The sequence below is a fragment of the Talpa europaea genome (assembly GCF_964194135.1).
Source record: "Talpa europaea genome assembly, chromosome: 13".
In the NCBI taxonomy this organism is placed as follows: Eukaryota; Metazoa; Chordata; class Mammalia; order Eulipotyphla; family Talpidae; genus Talpa; species Talpa europaea.
In genome coordinates, this window is record NC_140080.1 from 38,679,772 (window position 1) to 38,699,769 (window position 19,998).

Genomic DNA, 19,998 nt, shown 5'->3' on the forward strand with positions numbered 1-19,998 from the left:
AGGTAATATGTGCCAAAGTCCTAGAGGATGAGCAAGTGTATTATGTCCAAAGGGCCAAACAAATACTAGAGTTCGAACTTAGAGCAAAAGGGTTGACACAAAATGAAGCCAGGGAGCTAAATGGGAGAAAGATCATAGTCAGCTTTGTAAACCATCTTGTATTAGTCAGGATGAGCCAGGTTATGCTCTTGGAACTAGATCAACAGCCTCAAGGCCACATTCAGCACAGAATGGTGAGTGGCTGCCCTCAGGCAGTCACTCAGGAGCCAAGACTGAAGCTGGGCCATCTGGAACCCAAGGACTTGCTAGTTTACATGGCAGAGGAAGGGTAAGGAAGAGTAAGCAAAGGTCTCTGCTCAGAAGTAACATTTGTCACTTCCCCTCTCAGCTCTTTGGTCTGACCTTGTCACAGACCCCCTCCTGTCTTCCAGTTAATGGGGAAGTTAGGGGAGTACCTGGAACACTCGACAGGTATTGTCACTCTGCAATAGCATAAGTAGAAGCAGTTGAAAAATTTTAATGAGGCATTAGGTTTTGTTCCTTTTTTTTATTCTGTGCATATCATCACTTTTTAAAATTTATATATATATTACATCATTTTTCATTTTTTTACAATGTTTGCTTTATTTTCTCAGGTGTAGTCCCCATAGAATTTCCACCACCAGTTCACCTGTGCATCATCACCGTAGTCCCTTGTGCTCTTCCCTCTCTCCTTTTGATCCCTCTCCTTCCCCCTCCCCTGCAGAATATCTCTGATTTATAGTTGTCTGTTAATTTTTGTTTCGATTTATTATGTTTTTATTGTTATAATTTTTTTAAAGATTGCTCTGGTTACTGTAGAAGAATAATTTGAAGAAGGGAGAGGAAAAAGCAAAAAGACCAGTTAGGAGGCTACTGCCTGGCTCAGTTAAAAGATGATTATCGCTTGTACTTGTAGATAGGAAACAAGTTGACAGGTTCAAGGACCTTTTTTAGGAGGTAGATCCACAGGACTTTGAAGCTGACAGAAGTGGGGAATAGAGGAAAGGAAGTAATTGAGGATCATCCCCCCAATTTCCAGGGTGTGTGTGTGCTGAGGTCAGTGGTGGAGCCATTTGCTGGATAAAATAACATTGCCGAGGAGGAACATTCATGACCAAGGACACAGATCAGCTACAACTAATACCTTGTTGAACAGTTAGGAGGTGGTGAAATTTTTGCAGATTAGAGCTTGCCTGTTCCCCTACATTACTTCTAGAAGCTTCTTCATAGCTCTGGGGAAAGAAAAGCACCACTGATTTTATTATCTATTTCTGATACCTTTTTTCCCCAAGAATTTCTACATTTAATGATCATTCATTTGGATACTCTCCTCAGCTCTTCACCTTTGAAATGAGTGTTTAAAGAACACTCAAGATTATCATCAAACTAGCCATTGCTACATTTGTTCTTCTAATTGCTGGGGGGGGGGGGCGATAATCAAGTGGTTGCCCTAATCTGGGAACCTGGTTTTCAAAAATTATTTTAAATCCAGATTGAGCTTTTTAAAGTGCTAGTTAAATTTTGACTCCAGTCATTTCATTAAGACTAGCACTCGCTAAGGACTCTTTAAATAAGCTTTGAATTACCAGTGTCATACAAAGCAATCGGAAGGAAGGACATCTTTCTTATGGGAGTGATGTGAACTTTTTATTATTTTTACCTAGACAGGATTTTTTTCTTCTTAATGTAGCATTTGATTTACTGAATTATACCTGGAATAAAAGGTGGTAAAACAAATGCTAAACTTATGCCCATTCTTGTCAGGACTTCTCCAACAGGGCCTGCCTGGGTTATAGGAAACTTGCTCAGCCTGATGAACCTCAAGGATATTGTTTCAAATGAGTGGGTGCAAATTTAAGATCTGTAGTCCTTCTGCCACTGAACTATTAATCATGTTGGCAGAGGACAGCACAGACCAGGAGTCACACGGATCCTTTGTGAATGTTGCTGATGGAAACGCTGATGGCGTTGCTCACCTGCAGACACAGCAATTAGGTGAAGGCAGAAAAAAATTAACTCACTTTATCAAACTTGTAAATGACTATAAAGAACTTTACCCACTCGGCTCACCGTGTATATTGTCTTCCTATGGGGAGAACAATGGAGGTACAGGAACTCTGGGGAATGTCAGACATTGTCCCTAGTTAGGGCTCTATCACAGCTCATCTAATTTCAGTAACCTCCCAATCAGTGTCCTTACTACTCTGGCACTTCTAAATAACAGCCAGAATGAGTTTTTATTTTATTTTATTGACATGCAGTACAATTTACTCTGCATATAATGTGACCACACCACAACCCAGGTATAGCATAGTTCCGACACTCCCCCAACATGCTGCCCCCTTGTATCAATTCCTTCCCAGGCTCCCACTCCCTGCAACCACTGATCTTCTTTCTGCTCCTGTAGTTTTCTTTTTGCAGACTGTCTTAGAAATGGAGTCATAGAGAATGTAGTTTTGAGTCTGGCTTCTTTCACTTAGCGTAATGCATGCAAGGTGCATCCACAGTATGAATGCATCATCCCTGCTTGTCATTGAGTCCTGTTCCATTGTAAGGATGTGCCAGAGTATGCGTATCCATTCACCAGCTGAAAGACATTGTGCTTGTTTCGTAACTGAAATAAAACTGCTGTAAACATTTGCATACCGATTTTTGAGTGAGTATAAATTTCCTTCTCTTGGGTAATTACCTAGGAGTGGGATTGCTACGTCAGATGCTAAGGATATATTTAACTTTGGAAGAAACTGCCAAATTGTAGCATGAGCTTTTTAAAGCATAATTTAAATCATGTCACTCCTCTCCCTAAATCCTGCCAAAGGCTTTCCATTACACCCAGAATAAACTTGAAGCCCCCACGTCCTTCATAGCCCAGCCTCTGCCTCTCCCTCTGATCTCCACTTCACCCCCGATACTTGCTCACTCCATTCCAGTCCTCTCTCTCTCTCTCTGTTTCCTTCTTGTCTTTTTCTCCAAACAGAGTGATCTTTCCCCTCTTGGGGATCTTTCCGTTAATTTATTAATCCCTCTGCTGGGCATCACCCCCATCTTCATGTAGCTGGCTTCTTCCTGTCATCAGTGTTTCAGCTTCAATGTCACCTACTCAGTGGGACTTCCTCAACCCCCAATTCTAGAGTAACAACTTCCCCCACTCTTTGTCACATCAGAGCACTTATTAACTATTCTGATTTTTTTCTCATTGCCATTTATAAGTTACTCCATGTGGGCTTTACTCTCTCTTTTTTTATTTATTTTTTTTTTTTTTGCAAAGAAAATTCAGTTTTATTTTCGCGAGACTGTCATCAATGTTGAGTCTAGTAGAAGTCCAAAACAGAAATACAAGTAGCATTTAATTTTATTGACCATTTTAGTCTTTTTTAATTTGATGTTTTGAATAGCTATGTAATACCAGCACAAAAATACTTCCTTTCTTAAAGTTGTATTATGTTTTTTTTTTTTTTTTTTTTTTTTTTCCTTATAAAGCTTTTTATTTTGGAAAAGTTACTGTAAAATGTTTGTTTTTTTTTTTTTTTAAATAGAGGCATGTTTTTATTTATTTATTTATTTGTTTTTGTTTTATTTTTTTTTTTTTTTTATAAATTTTATTGTTATATTCCCCATACAATTGCAGCCCCCCATTCTGACCCCAATCCCTCCCCTCCCGCCCCCGCCCCCCTAAAAGTGTCTCTGGTTCATAGTTTTTTGTTGATTTTGATTTTCACTTTCTTATAGTTATTCATTTTCCTGGTCTCTTATTTAAGTTTTCTAGATTCCTGCTATGAGTGAGACCATCCGGTATTTTTCTTTTTCTTTTTGGCTTATTTCGCTGAGCATGATCCCTTCCAGCGCCATCCATGTTGCAGCAAATTGCATGTGTTTATCTTTTTTGAATGCTGAGTAATATTCCATGGTATATATGTACCACATCTTCTTGATCCAGTCATCTATTTTTGGGCATTTGGGTTGTTTCCAAAGCTTAGCTATTGTAAACAGTGCTGCTATAAACATAGGGGTGCAGGTGTTCTTTGGAATTGATGTTTCTGTGTCCTTTGGGTAAATACCTAGGAGTGGAATTGCTGGGTCATATGGAAGCTCTATGTTTAGTAGGTCCAGAAATCTCCACACAGCTTTCCACAGTGGTTGGACCAGTTTGCACTCCCACCAACAGTGCAGAAGAGTTCCTTTTTCTCCACACCCTCGCCAACATTTGTTGTTGCTAGTTTTTTTAATATGTGCCATTCTCACTGGTGTAAGATGGTATCTCATGGTAGTTTTGATTTGCATTTCCCTGATGACAAGTGATGTTGAACATTTTTTCATATGCCTGTTGGCCATTTGCATTTCCTCTTCAGAGAAGTTTCTTTTAAGCTCTTCTGCCCATTTTTTGACTAGATTATTTTCTTTGTTGTTGTTGAGACTCATCAGCTCTTTGCAGATTTTTGTGATCAGTCCTTTATCATTAGTGTTGGGTGCAAAAATGTTCTCCCAGTTGGTGGGGTTTCTCTTTGTTTTTGTTATTGTCTCTTTTGCTGTGCAAAAGCTCTTTAATTTGATATAGTCCCAGCTGTTTATCTTTGCCTTCACTATCACAGCTTTGGGTGATGTGTCTGTAAAGATGTCTTTGATGTGCAAATCACGTAGTGTTTCGCCTATATTTCCTTCTATATATTTTATGGTTTCAGGTCTTATGTCTAGTTCTTTAATCCATTTTGAGTTGATTTTTGTGTATGGTGTGAGGTGGTGGTCAAGCTTCATTCTTTTGCATGTAGCGACCCAGTTTTCCCAGCACCATTTATTGAACAAACTTTCTTTGCTCCAATGCATAGTCTTTGCTCCTTTGTCAAAGATTAGTTGACCATAAACCTGTGGGTTTATTTCTGGATTTTCTATTCGATTCCATTGGTCTGTATGTCTGTTCTTGTTCCAATACCATGCGGTTTTGATGATTATGGCTTTGTAGTATAGTTTGAAGTCTGGGAGTCTGATGCCTCCATTCCCTTCTTTTTTTTTCAGGAGAGCTTTGGCTATTCGGGGTTTTTTGTGATTCCATATGAATTTCATCAATAATTGTTCTATTTCTTTGAAGAATGACATTGAAATTTTGATTGGAATAGCATTGAATCTGTATATTGCTTTTGGAAGGATGGCCATTTTAATAATGTTTATTCTTCCAATCCATGAGCAGGGGATGTCTCTCCATTTCTTTGTGTCTTCTTCTATTTCTTTTAACAGTGTTTTATAGTTTTCTTTGTATAGGTCCTTTACCTCTTTTGTTAGATTTATTCCCAAATATTTGATTTTTTTTGTTTCAATAACAAAAGGGATGGTCTTTTTGATTTCTTCTTCTTCAGATTTATTGTTTGTGTATAGGAAGGCTACTGACTTTTGCGTGTTGATTTTGTATCCTGCCACTTTACTGAACTGATTGATGAGTTGAATTAGCTTTTCTGTGGAGTTTTTGGGGTTCTCTATGTATAATATCATATCGTCTGCAAATAGTGATAGTTTGACTTCTTCTTTTCCTATTTGGATTCCTTGGATGTCTTTCTCTTGTCTTATTGCCCTGGCTAGGACTTCCAGTATTATATTGAAAAGCAATGGTGAGAGTGGACATCCTTGTCTTGTTCCAGATCTTAATGGAATTGCTTTCAGCTTTTCACCATTGAGAATGATACTGGCTGTTGGCTTGTCATAGATGGCCTTTATGATGTTGAGGTATGTTCCTTGTATCCCAAGAATTTCAAGGGCTTTTATCATGAATGGGTGTTGCACTTTGTCGAAAGCTTTCTCAGCATCTATTGATATTATCATATGGTTTTTATATTTCTTTTTGTTGATGTGTTGGATAACGTTGATTGATTTTCGGATGTTAAACCATCCTTGTGCCCCTGGAATGAATCCAACTTGGTCGTGGTGAATTATCTTATGAATACATTGTTGGATTCTGATAGCTAAAATTTTATTGAGGATTTTTGCATCAGTGTTCATTAGGGAGATTGGCCTGTAGTTTTCCTTTTTTGTGTTGTCCTTGTTCGGTTTTGGTATTAGTGTAATGTTGGCTTCATAGAACGTGTTTGGTATTGTCCCTTCCTTCTCAATTTTTTGGAAGAGTTTGTGAAGGATAGGCACTAATTCGTCTCTGAATGTTTGGTAGAATTCATTTGTAAATCCATCAGGTCCTGGGCTTTTGTTTTTGGGGAGGTTTTTGATTACCATTTCAATTTCACTAATTGTAATTGGTCTGTTTAGGTGTTCTATTTCTTCTTTATCTAGCTTTGGGTGATTGTAGAGTTGTAGGAATTTGTCCATCTCCTCTAGATTGTTAAACTTGTTTCCATATAACTGTTCATAGTAGTTACTGATTATTCTTTTGATTTCTGCTGTGTCCGTTGTGATTTCTCCTCTTTCATTGATGATCCTGTTTATTTGTGCTTTCTCCCTTTTTTCCTTTGTGAGCCTGGCTAGGGGTTTGTCTATTTTATTGATTTTTTCAAAGAACCAGCTCTTGGTTTCATTGATCTTTTGGATTGTTTTTTTAGTTTCAATTTCATTTATTTCTGCTTTGGTTTTTATTATTTCTTTTCTTCTACTGGTTTTGGGGTTTTTTTGTTGTTCTTTTTCTAGATCTTTGAGCTTCGAGATTAGGTTGTTTCTTTGCGTTCTTTCTTGTTTCTTGATGTGAGCTTCTATTGCTATATATTTTCCTCTTATTACTGCTTTTGCTGCATCCCATACATTTAGGATATTGGTGTCCTCCTTGTCGTTCAATTCAAAAAATTTTTTAATTTCTTCTTTGATCTCCTCATTAGTCCAATGGTCTTCCAGTAGTGTGGTTTTTAATCTCCATGAGGTAGGAAAGTTCCTTGCCTTCTTTTTATGGTTTATTTCTAGTTTGATGCCTTCATGGTCAGAAAAGATGGTTGATATGATTTCAATCTTGGTGTATCTGTTGATGTTTGTCTTGTGCCCCAGTATGTGATCGATCCTGGAGAATGATCCGTGTGCGCTTGAGAAAAATGTGTACTCCATTTTTTTGGGGTTTAGTGTTCTATAGATGTCTGTTAAGCCCAATTGCTCTAGGTCTTTATTTAGAGCTTTGGTTTCTTTACTTATTTTTTGTCTTGTTGATCTATCCATTGTTGATAGTGGTGTGTTGAAGTCTCCCACTACGTATGTGTTTTCTCTGATGTCTGTTTTCAGAGAGGACAACAGTTGTCTGATATATTTTGGTGCTCCTTCGTTTGGTGAGTATATGTTAATGAGTGTTATTTCTTCTTGAAGTATTGTCCCCTTGATCATAATGTAGTGACCATTGGGGTCTCTTTTTATCTTTTTGAGTTTGAAATCTGTTTTATCTGATATAAGTATAGCTGTTCCTGCTTTCTTTTTTGGTCCATTTGCTTGTAGGATTGTTTTCCATCCTTTAACTTTGAGCCTATTTTTATCTTTTGTAGCTAAATGTGTTTCCTGGAGACAGCAAAAGGTTGGGTTTTGTTTCTTAATCCAGGCTGCAACTCTGTGTCTTTTTATTGAAGAGTTTAGTCCATTTACATTTAGAGTTAATATTGATATGTTAACATCTGTATTTGCCATTGTGTTTGTCTTTCCTTTGATTTTATTTATTTATTCTTTTAATAACTTTTTTTTTTTTTGGCCTTCTTTCATTGTTATTCGTCGCTCTGAGGTTCTGGCTTTAGGACTCCTTGTAGTATTTTTTGGAGTGGGGGTTTATTTGCAATGAAATTCCGGAGTTTCTGTTTGTCTGGGAAGGTCCATATTCTTTCTTCAAAGAGGAAGGAGAGCTTTGCGGGATAGAGTATTCTTGGTTGGCATCTGTTTTCTTGGAGTCTGTTGACTATGTCCCTCCACTCTCTCCTTGCCCGTAGTGTTTCTTCGGAGAAGTCTGATGTCAGCCTGATTGGTTTTCCTTTGAATGTTATCTGTTTCTTCCCTCTTGCCAGCTTCATTATTTTTTCCTTGTCCTGGATTCTTGGGAGCTTTACTATTATGTGTCTTGCTGTATTTTTCCTTTCGTCGTGGAAGTTTGGTGTTCTTCTTGCTTCTTGTATATCAATTTTCAGCTCCTTCTTCACATTTGGGAAGTTCTCTTCAATTATCTCTTTGAATATTTTCTCTGTTCCTACATCTCTCTCCTCTCCTTCTGGTATTCCTATAACTCTTATATTTCCTTTCCTCATGGAGTCAGATAGTTCCCGAAGTCTTTCTTCGTTCTTTTTCCTTCGTACTTCTCTTTCCTTTTCTGTTTTGGTTCTTTTTATTTCTGTGTCTTCAAGATTACTTATTCGTTCTTCCATTTCATCTATTCTGCTTTCATTGCTTTTCCCAGAATTCTTTAGTTCTTCCATTAATTCTTTGATCTCCTGCATTTCTTTTACTTCCCTCTTTAGGGACTCAATTTCTTTCTTCTGACCATTGTTTTCCCTCTCTAGGGACTCAATTGCATTCTTCTGATCGTTGATTATTTTTCCCTTATCATTGTTTTCCTTTATGACTTCTGTCAGTTTTTTAATCACGGCAATTTTAAATTCTCTTTCTGGAAGGCTCAGAAATTCTTCCAAGTTATTGTTGTTGCAATCTGGGGGCTGGCTTTCTTTTTGTGGTGTGCTTTTTCTCTGGAGAGTTGCTAGGTTGCGTGTGGTTCTTCTCCTCCCTACTGTCTGTTTTCTAATTTGCCGTATGCGTTGGGACACTGTGTTGTTGGGACTTGCCGGCATCTTGGGTGGGCTTCTCTGTTCCCCTCTGGTTCTTCCAGGAGTCATCTGTCAGTTTCAAGCAGCCTTTACTGGAGAAAGGTCCCTGTTCTAAAATGCCGATGTGGGGACACACTCCCCTGTGCGCCTGGTCTGCCCCAGCGGTGGGTTCCTGCTTCCCTCTGGGCTTGGACTGCAGGCCAGAGGGGGTCTGGCGTGGGCGAACTTCCCCCGCTCACCTCTGGCTCCTGAGGAAGCCTTCTGCAGGTAGTCTTTACTGAAGAAATGTCCCTGTTCTAAAATGGTGATGTGGGACACACTCCCTGCGCTTCTGGTCTCAGGCACACTCTTCTGCGCGCCTGGTCTGCCCCGGCTGTGGGTGCTCGCTCTCCCTGTGGGCTCAGACTACTTGTTCAGAAGGGGCCCAGTGTGGGCTAACTCCCCAGCTGGCCACTAGCTCCTTCAGTAGCCTGTGCTGGGGTCAAGTCGCTAGGTGGCACCAGAGATCTCTCCTAGAGCCCTTGGGGAGCTGATTTTCCACCCCGTGGGACAGGGAGCAGAGCGGGGATGGTAGGGTACACCTCAACAGCTTTGGGGTGCTGTGTCTGCCTTGTGCCCCACCGTCGTGGGGAACCCACGCCCCTAATTTCGTGCCCCGGGTCTCAGTTCCAAAGCCCTCAGTTCCAGGACGCGGGCTGTAGCCCAGATCAGTGGCGCGGGAATGGCGCCTTTTGAATCCCGCTCCCCTGCCTGGGCGCCTTGTTCCTGCTCACTCAGGGAGGGCCTCCGCCCGGGTCTCAGTTCCAAAGCCCTCAGTTCCAGGACGCGGGCTGTAGCCCAGATCAGTGGCGCGGGAATGGCGCCTTTTGAATCCCGCTCCCCTGCCTGGGCGCCTTGTTCCTGCTCACTCAGGGAGGGCCTCGCCCGGGTCTCAGTTCCAAAGCCCTCAGTTCCACGACGCGGGCTGTAGCCCAGATCAGTGGCGCGGGAATGGCGCCTTTTGAATCCCGCTCCCCTGCCTGGGCGCCTTGTTCCTGCTCACTCAGGGAGGGCCTCCGCCCGGGTCTCAGTTCCAGGACGCGGGCTGTAGCCCAGATCAGTGGCGCGGGAATGGTGCCTTTTGAATCCCGCTCCCCTGCCTGGGCGCCTTGTTCCTGCTCACTCAGGGAGGGCCTCCGCCGTCTCCCCGCAAGCCTAGGTCGCAGGCGCAGGGCCCTGGGCAGCTGCAATCCGAGCGCCGCTTTCGCGCAAGCTTACCGGGCGGCCGGGGCTGTGTGCTGGTGCTGGTCTCCTCCTGGTGGGCGGGGCTCTCTTTTTAATGGCGCGTGGAGCTCACCTCCGCGGCGGATCCTGCAGGGTTCGCCTCAGCTCCCGTTCACGGGGTGTGGTGGCTGAAATAGTTCCTTTCCACTCACAGTCCCGCTTGCTGCATCCGTTTTTCTTGTTGGGCGTTTTGGTTTGTTGTTTCCCTGGTCTCTGCCGGTCGGAGAGTGCCGCCTCTGTGGGCGGGGGAGGGGAGCAGGGTTCTGCGCTTCCCTCCCTTCTCGTCCTCTTTTATGGCAACTTTCTTCTTCGGGCAGTTTGCTGGAGTCGTCCGTTTATCTTCCGTGTCCCAGTTCTCACTGGGACCTGCCGCTTTTCCTCCCTATTAACTTTTTTTAATGGGAGATCTTACTCGCAGCGTCTCCTCGCCGCCATGTTGCTCCGCCCCTCCTACTCTCTCTTTTTTTAAAAGATTTATTTTTATTTATCTATGCACACAAGAACTGGATTGTAGGCCAGAGGTGAGGGGGTGAGAGGATTCACCAGAGACAGAGTAGGGAGCAGAACAGGCAGATCGACTGAAATACACTGCTGAGGGGAGCAGCGGGCAAGACAGGAGAGGTCTGCTGCACCATGTGGGTCAGCTCCCTGGCCGGGGATCGAACTCAGCCTGAAGTGGCTGGCGATTACTTGATAGTGCTGAGACTTAGCCCCTGTACCACCAAGGAGGCTCTGGGTTTCTACTCTCTTGTTGTCATCGTCAACATAATAATGTCCCTTCCTCTACTTGACTTTTTCCTTTACAATATTATAAGCTTCTTGAGGTAGGAGCTAAATCTTCTGTAAAATTTTCTATATTGGCTCTTTTAATCATTGTCATTAAAAAGTTCCTAAATGGGCAAATTCCTTTATACCTCTGTAGTTGACTCTAGAGATGAGAATAAAATGTGGTTTAGAAGGTAGTTGGTAGCAATCGTAATGATGGCAAATTAAGTAATCATCCTGGAAAGTTTTATTCACACCAATTCTTGTTTTGTCAACATACTTCAGAGTTCTGAAGGAAATTAACTCAAAGGGGCACTTGGTGGGTAAGGTATTCAAAATATAGCTCTTGTTGGAATTTACCAATATAGTGAGGAAGGCAGACATGGGTTGCACAGACATGGCTGCAAGGGTAGCCGGCTGCTACTGGATGACACGAGTATTACATTTTCAGGAATTTTACTAGCCAACTGTTAACTATCAGAAGATTTTTGCATCACAGAAGTTGATAAAACTCTATATATCAGGGCTTTTCTTTTCTGATTTACAAAATACCACTGAATAAGAAGTATAGAACAAGAGAGAATGGTAATGAATGCATTTAAAGGAAGTTGTAAAAGATGCTCTTAGCTTAAAGATTCAGAAATCTGAGTGGATTTGTGTACTTCCTCCAACCCTTCTCAAATGTATGAACTTGAGCAACTTTCTCCACTCATTATTCTCTAAGCATTCACCAGGGTATACAGCAGGGAGTAATGTGTATGAGGTCCCTGCCCTCAGGTAGCTAACTGTTCAGCAGAGGAAAGGAAATGATTACAGTATGGAATGGAAAATGCCATGCCGGGGAAGCATTGGGACTGCAGGACACTGAGGAGGCAAACAGACAACCCAGTGGGGGCTCAGGGGAATTTGACTAAAGGAGAGGGGAGCCCACCACACGGAAAGGGCTGGGGTGGAGTTGGAAGAGATGGGTAAAGAGCGCTCCCAGTCCATCAGGGAAGCAGGCTTATTTTCAACCCCTTTGGAGCTCAGTAAAAGAGCAGGAACTACTTTGTTTCACTGATACAGCAGAGTCGCCAGGACATATTGGTGAAGATAGCTCACCAAGAGGTAATAACTGGACAGTGGCATCTGAGTTGGCTTCAGTCTAACCTAAGTGGGTCTGAGCTGCTCGTGGTAGATCAGGTTGACTGACTTCTCCCCGGGCCTTTTGTCTTTTCAGCCAAACCTCACAGCCAGACACCTTCTGGAGAAGAACAAAAGCCGTCAGCCATCCCGGACAAAAAGCCTGTCCCTGGTGTCCTCTTCTTCCAGAGGCAAAGAGATCAACACACCCACGCTCCAAAGGGGCCCTGGGTCCAGAAGGAAGGGGCCCGGGCAGTTTTCCATCACAACAGCCTTGAATACTCTCAACAGGATGGTCCATTCCCCCTCCGGGCGCCATATGGTGGAGATCAGCACCCCAGTGCTCATCAGCTCCAGCAATCCCTCTGTGATCACCCAGCACGTGGAGAAAGCAGACGTTCCTCCCAGCTCTCTGGGGCAGGTAGGAAACAAACCCCCTGGACCAGGGCACCTGGGAGTTTGGCAAATGACCCTCACCATGTTTAGGACCTGCTGGGCACCTGTAATGCATTACTATCGGCACACGTACTATGTATCAGCTGCATTCACACGATCTGGAATGATTTCATCTTTGAAACAATCTGTGGGTTAGGTATTATTATTATCTCCATTTTACAGATGAGAAAACTGAGGCTCAGAGGTGCTAAACAACTTGCCATGTCCTCACAAGCACTTTGCTTTTTCATGCTAAGGGCTACCACATGGTTCCGGTGCCTTGGAGAACCTCCCTCTAAGGTGATGATTTCACTATCCAGACAGGGTTTTGGCTGCATAAACTGAGAATCACTGTTCCATCCTCTAGCATTGAATTAGACATCACATGAAAAGGAAGAAAAAGAAACAATGGTTATTGAGTGTTTTAAGGACTGGTTATGTAATTTGCAGGGCCCAGTAAAAACTGAAAAGGCATATTTAAGAATTTCTAGACTGTAACAGCAGAGCATTAAACAAGTGCAGACCCTTCTAAGCACAGGGCCATGTATGACTACATGAGTCTCACACTCAGAATGCCAGCCCTGGTTGTTTTCATGGGGAGCATCAAATTGGATACTTTTATGTAAAGTGCTTAGAGCAACGCCTGGCACATACTAAGCACCCAATCAGCTTTAGCTCATAACACTGTAATTATTAAGCCTGGTCCTCAGTTGCCAACTGAAGGGAAATAAGCCAGCAGAAGGGCGGTTGTGGCAATCCAGAAGCAGAAGTACTTCTAACAGTGTGTGCCTATTTAGGTTGGAGGGCTCTTTAACAGATGAAGGGCTGGAGGTATGAGGCAAAGTAATTAAGAAGAGCTGCATGTTGGGTATTCCGCTGGAAACACTCTTTGGAACCACGCGGGTGGCAGCTTGAAAGGACAAACCTCAACTTGCACCACTGTTTTTTTTAAAGCTGTAAATCTTGTTTTTAAACATGAATCTCTACCTTGGGATTAAATGGCTTAATTGGACTCTAATCCCTTTTTAACAAGACAGGAGGAGGGGAAAGTCAAGGGTTCCTCAAGGCCCCATGTGCTGGTCTAAAAGGAAAACAATCACCTCCCACAATACATCTCATGACACTGACTGGATCTCTAAGAGGATGGCTGTTAACATAATTTTGTCCACCACTTGCACTGTGTGCATGCCTGCGCATGTGCGCACGTGCACACACACACACACACACACAGAGACACACACACACAATATCCTTTCCCCTCCAAATACAATCTTTGTCAAAAAAAACTTAAAACTCCCTTTATACACACACATTCCAAACGCTTTTTACAAGTCCAAACATGCTTTGGGACCAAAGTTTTCCCTCCAGCACACTTGCCTGCACACATGCACCTCCACATGTACACACAGTCTCTAAAATGGGGGCCTAGTGACTGGCAATTAAGCCAAAGAGTAGCAAAATGTTTCTGAAACCATTGTTTGTATATAGACATTGGCATGTAAATTACCATGCACACTTGCAGATACAAACTGGATCTCTCTGCTGCGAGTTGGCTTCCCAAAAGATTTGGCCACAAGTCATTTCCCTTGTGCCTTTAAATTCTTCTTCCTGGAGGCCTCCCCGATAGCACAACGGTTGAGCGCTGGGCTGTGAAGCTGCCCACAGCCTCTGCAGCGCCAGTTCGATCCCTGGCCTCTGGTAAGCGTCCCACATGGCGCACAGACCTCTCCTGCCATGCCCGCTGCTCCCCTCAGCAGTGTATTTCGTCAGTCTGCCTGTTCTGTTCCCCGCTCTGGCTCTGGTGAATTCTCTCACCCTCCCGCACTTCTGACTCTACCCAGTGCTTGTATAAATAAATAAATTTTAAAAAAGAAAGAAAGAAATTGCTAAAAAAAATTGGTAAAATATTTTTAAAAATAAATAAAAACATTCTTCTTCCTGGTCATTTATCTCACTTGCAGAGACTGGACTAAAATGGAGAATCCTAGTAGGAATGAAAACAAGCAGTATTCCTCCAAGTTTTCATGCATGGAGAGAATTCCAAGGCATGGCATATACATACCCTGTTCCCAGGGAGCCACCCGCAGAGGCAATGGCCTTTTCTCGATCCAGCTGGCTGTGGATTATAAGAATTTCTACATATTTATCCAGGTGTTGTGAAAAACATACTCTAAATGTCCCACTAATGAACAACATCTAAAGATGACTAGTGGAAAGTCGAACAAATCACAAACATTGCTGCTTCCTTGTGTCTAACCACTTTGAGACCTGTGGCTGGGTCCAGCTTCTCAAGCTCCCCCTTCCCTCCCATCCTAGCACCCCTTACAGTGTCTATGCCCTACTAGCTCTTCAGTAAATCAAGGGATCAAGACTTTGCTTTTAAATATCTGGGCAGGATGGTAGTGGTATACGTAGACAAGGAAGACTGGAGGAGGAAGAGTCTCCTACAGAAAAGATCACAGGTCAATATAACTCTTTCAAGCAATAAACCTCTATTTTTTTTCAGTAGTTTTTTTTAAAGATTTATTTATTTATACAAGCACTGGGTACAGTAAGAAGCGGGGGAGGGTGAGAGAATTCACCAGAGCCAGAGCGGAGAGCAGAACAGGCAGACTGACGAAGTACACTGCCAAGGGGAGCAGCGGGCGGCCGGAGAGGTCCCAGGTGGGACCCTCGCCCAGCGTTCGGGGATCGAACCAGCACTTCAGAGGCCGCGGACAGCTTCACAGCCCAGCGCTCAACCGCTGCGCCACCAGGGAGGCTCTCAAGCAGTAAACCTCGATTGAATGCTTATAATGTACTAGCAACTGTGGTGTGTACTAGGAATTGTATCTACTAGCAAAATAGCAAGAACAGTAAGAATAACCTCAAAACATTTATTGACAATAAAAAGCAGGAAAGAGAAAAAGAAAGGGGAAAGGGGGGAGAGAGAGAGAGAGAGAGAGAGAGAGAGAAAGGATAAGATCTTCTGATGGCAAAGTCTTCTTTTGTTGCAGCTCCTCAGTCCTTCCCTCCATCCTAAAAACATGGTAAAAGCCTTTGTAGGGGAGGTATTATCAACACTTTACAGGAAAATATTGAAATTAAGGCCCAACAGAAAAATGATTTGGCCAAGTTCATGGAATTAGTAAATGGTGAGTCTAGATCAGGCCTAGAATTGTGAACTTCTCAAGCATAAACTATTGTCACTGCATTTTTTCATCCACCTCATCTGGTGACATTGTGTCAGTGTAGTTCTTCTTAAAAATCTGTAGCTTTTCTTTTCTTGAATGTCTTCACTTGACTACCTTTAGACTCCAAACCTACCTTCATTCTTCTTCCCACACACCCCTCTGTCAATATTTTGCCCTAAGTCTTCTGGATCTCAGAAGGTTTTTAGTTATTCTCCCTTTGTCCAAGTATTGTGTGCAGTACCTGAGACTCCGGGAATAAGCTCTCACTTTCAAGTTCACTGTTTAGTGGGGAAACAAAAAATAGTGACTGACTGTAATGGAACTAGGGCTCCCCAAAGCGGATGAGGACCTACTGGCACCCACACTGACTTCTGTATATCTATGTGGCAGAGAGAATCAGATCTTAACTCAGAACCGTAGACTGAGAGAATTATTCTCTTCCCAATTTTCTCCAAGTTCCCTGATGATAGCAGGAAGGTGTTAGTTTGGTGCTGGTATGTCTTTAACACTTGCCAATCTCACTCTGGAAGAAAGAGATTGCAAGACTTCAGGCTTCGAGCTGTGAGCACGCCATCGCCCATCTCTGAATTGAATGGCGCTATGTATTTTTTTGTTTTCTAGTAGTTACCTTCTTTATCTCCAGGTAATACCAGTTTTATATTGATAAAATTTCATGAAAACTTTTAATATTATATTGAGATGTTAAAGATTTTTTTTTAAAGAATCATAAGCTAGTAAAGATACAGTTGGTATATGGATCTGGCAGGAATAATGAAGATGGGCTGAATGCAGTTCAGAAAACACTGATTGAGTAAATACATCATACCTAGGCCCTGTTCAAGTGTTCAGGAAGCAGAGAGGAGGGCATTTGTTTCAGTCTTTTGTTTCCTGGAAGAGGGATATTTGAATGTTAGTCCCTGTAGACCAACATGCCTGGGAAAACTTTTATTTGGGAAGTTTAAAGCATATCCAGACCTCCAGCAGATGGAGGGGGGTTGGACGAGGCAGGAGTCAATTTTTCTGAAAACACCTCTGACATCATCCCGGTTAAATAGCCCTGTGCCCCTTCTATTGTAAAGACAAGCCTTAGATTGTTCTTGAAGTCTTAAAATATCAAAGGGAGCAAAGCACTACTTTCTCATCAAGACAAACCAGTGCAAGGAATCTTGTTTTCCTGTTGTCATTGTCTTCCTACCTGTGGGAAACCACCTGGAACATCTGAGTAAAACGTCAGGAAATGACCTCCAAGATGAACTTTGGATTCAAAACAACTGCACTGGAAAACAATTGAGGATTAGACCTGAAGGTGCTGAGTAGGTTCCATGGGAAACTAGGAGGATTGGAACCAAAGCCTGACTTCTGGAAAAGTCCCGCAGATGATCTCAAGGTCTCCTCAATGCCTCAGCAGAGGAAAGGAGTCAGTTGCATGGGACTCCAGTCAGAAAGAAGGCCTTCAGCACCTTCTCTTAAGGTCAAGTCACAATAACTAGGCCCACCCTGCAGTTCTAAATGTGACTTGTCCCCACAGGGAGCCTGCCCGCCCCGTCTTCCACACTCATGATCCTCCCTAACACCAGGCATCCTAAGAGGTTCTCTCCCTCAATCTACCTCTCAGCCAACTCAACCTCTTCCTCTCCTTCCCCCAAAAGCCTCCCCCTTCAGCCTGCCCCTTCCTCCCACTGTGTCCCAGATTGAGGTTAGCGGAAACTGCACATAGAAAGCCTGTCGGCATGCGAGTCCTCTCTCCCTCACCTCCTACCTCAGTCAGTTGGCAAGCTCACTTTGCCACCTAGATCGTTATCACCTCTGTCCAGTCCAGCCCACTGCCGTAGTTTTGCTTTTATGTCTCACTTTATTGCTTTAGTCTCAGCTCATGCTCATTCACAGCCCACTCAACTCACCCATTCTTCTAATCGTGGCCTCTTTATTCATCTCTTGAAAACCTAGATCCATCCATTTATCTTCTCCAAAGTGCCAATGATTCCTACTGTCCTCAGAATCAGTAATACCTGCTGCCTTAAGTGGCCAGTAAGAGCCAGAAACTATAAATAGATGATTCCCAGACAAGCTGACTCTCCTTCTATCCCTGCAGCTGTTCTGAATATGTGTCACTGTGCCCATTATACCAAATAGGAAAACCTTGGGACAGAAAGTTTAGGTAACTTGCGCAAAGTCTAAAAGTTAGAAACAGGGTTTGAGGATGGACCTTTGCTCTTTCCCCTGTATGAGTTCTTAGTATGACATCTGGCTACAGCCCCCTCTGGCACCCAGCATGCACAATCACACAAAAGTGGCAGTGATCTGTCTCCTCATCACTCCTCAGCACAGTGTCCCCTACACTACCTCTTTGCCTATTGTCCTTGTCCCTGGCACCTGAATTATTCTAGGCAATGAACCAATGTCTGTGAAATAAATAAATGTTGTTCCTCCTGTAATTTATTTTTGGCACAGGCGCCTGTCCTACTCATATCCATTCCCCCAAAACCCTGTACACATTCCACTTATTCAAGGAAGCTCTTGCCACCGCTCCCCTGCAGAATTAGTATCTCCCTACTATGTCCACAGCACAGTGTCTATATGCATATTCTTTTTCTATAAATACTGCATACATTTTATCATCATGCTCTCTAGATTGAAAACTTCTTTTTTTTTAAGATTTATTTTTGTTTATTTATTTATACAAACACTGGGTACAGTCAGAAGCCACGGGAGGGTGAGAGAATTCACCAGAGCCAGAGCAGGGAGCAGAGCAGGCAGAAGGACCAAAGTACACTGCTGAGGGGAGCAGCGGGTGGCAGGAGAGGTCTGCGCGCCATGTGGAACCCTCCTCTGGTGGCCGGGGAGCAGCCGGGGATGGAACCGGCGCCGCAGAGGCTGCGGGCAGCTTCGCAACCCAGCGCTCAACCACTGCGCCACCAGGGGTGGCCCCTTTGACTTATTTAAATAATCACAAATCCTGTTCCGCTATTCAGATTACTCAAAAGCAAAAGAGAGAGGGCCTCCCCAGTGGCGCAGCGGTTGAGCGCTGGGTTGCGAAGCTCCCTGCGGCCTCTGCGGTGCCAGTTCGATCCCCGGCTGCACCCCGGCCACTGAAGGAGGGTCCCACATGGCGCGCAGACCTCTCCTGCCGCCCACTGCTCGCCTCAGCAGTGTACTTTGGTCCTTCTGCCTGCTCTGCTCCCCGCTCTGGTTCTGGTGAATCCTCTCACCCTCCCGCGCTTCTGACTGTACCCAGTGATTGTATAAACAAACAAACAAATAAATAAACAAATAAATTAATAAAAATACATGCCTCTTTAATAAATAAATAAATAGAAAGCAAAAGCAAAAGAGAAAATAGAGAGGGGGAAAGGGCTGGTCACTGATTCAGTAGGGGTGTAACTCTCTCCCCCAGGCTTCCTCCCTCCCTCCCAGCCCCAGCATCTTCCCCTGCTCCAGGGAAGCTGAGTTGTCATGCACTTCGGGGAATTCCAAGTTCTATGAAGCTGACTTTCCTTCAATCCTATTTGAAATATTTTGAGTAAAGCAATTTTTAGGAGCTTGAACTTTAAGTCCAAATCCTCTCTCAGCATGTCTTTGTCTACATTCTTCAGAGGAAACTCCCAACCCAATTTTGTGGTGCTGAGGACCACCAGGGAAGATGGTTTTTACTTAACGTTAAGACCACCTTCTTCCTTTGGACACATTTCCAGTGCTAATTCTTGTTTAAGATTCTTAGCTAATCCTCCTTCCAAGGTGATTTACAGAAATAAATTAATCCTATGCTTGTAGTTCATCTTGCTATCTCCCAATATAAATTTCTTTTATCTTTGTAATTTTCACTCAACAAATCCCTACTCATAAATGAAGTTATCAGAGCCGTCGAACTAACTGGAAAAATCTGGTTGTGGATGGAAAAATGGGGACACTCCATTCAATAGACACCTGCCCCCCCAAACTGTTCACATCACAATTGTCTGTCCCGAAGTACCATCTATGGAGCCCAATAGGTTCTTAAAATGTTTAATGCTTGTTAAAATTTCAAGTGTATACCCCGCGGGTGGAGACAACACTCAGACCATTTGTATAAATGATCAGTGAGTGCTTTAGTAGGTGTCCCCCAGGGGAACACCTGAAAACAAGAAATGGAACAGGCTCAGACCTGCACTGTCTGCTCTCCAGCATCCTCTGGGTCAAGAGCTTCCGTGAGCCTCTTGGAGAAGCAGTGCTGTACAGGAGAAGCCCGTCTACCTTAGACCAGGCACCAATGCCACCCCAATAGCTGGGACTTCGAACTAGTTATGAGCCACACTGAGCTTAAGTTTCCTCAAAAAAATCAGACTGAGTTCTATCTCACAAGATTAACTGCTAAACTAACACTTTTATTATTGTTCTTAGTAAAAATTTTAGAAATCAGAATTTCTTAGCAATCAGTTGCTAGATTTCTCCTCAATCACTATGCTGTATATTTTTGGAACTTTTTTTTTTTTTTAAGATTTATTTATTTATTTATACAAGCGCTGGGTATAGTC

General features: G+C 43.1%; 1 protein-coding gene across 3 annotated transcripts in view; it reads left to right on the forward strand.

Annotated features, from left to right (window-relative positions):
- The window catches only part of SH3RF2 (SH3 domain containing ring finger 2), a gene marked incomplete at both ends in the record, with an annotated part of 118,542 nt that overhangs the window by 53,984 nt on the left and 44,560 nt on the right, over positions 1-19,998 (forward strand). For all 3 annotated transcript variants that reach the window (XM_084252737.1, XM_084252738.1, XM_084252739.1), the window contains one exon: positions 11,977-12,300. In XM_084252737.1, coding sequence (XP_084108863.1) covers positions 11,977-12,300 — 324 coding nt within the window. The remainder of the gene's footprint in view (positions 1-11,976; positions 12,301-19,998) is intronic.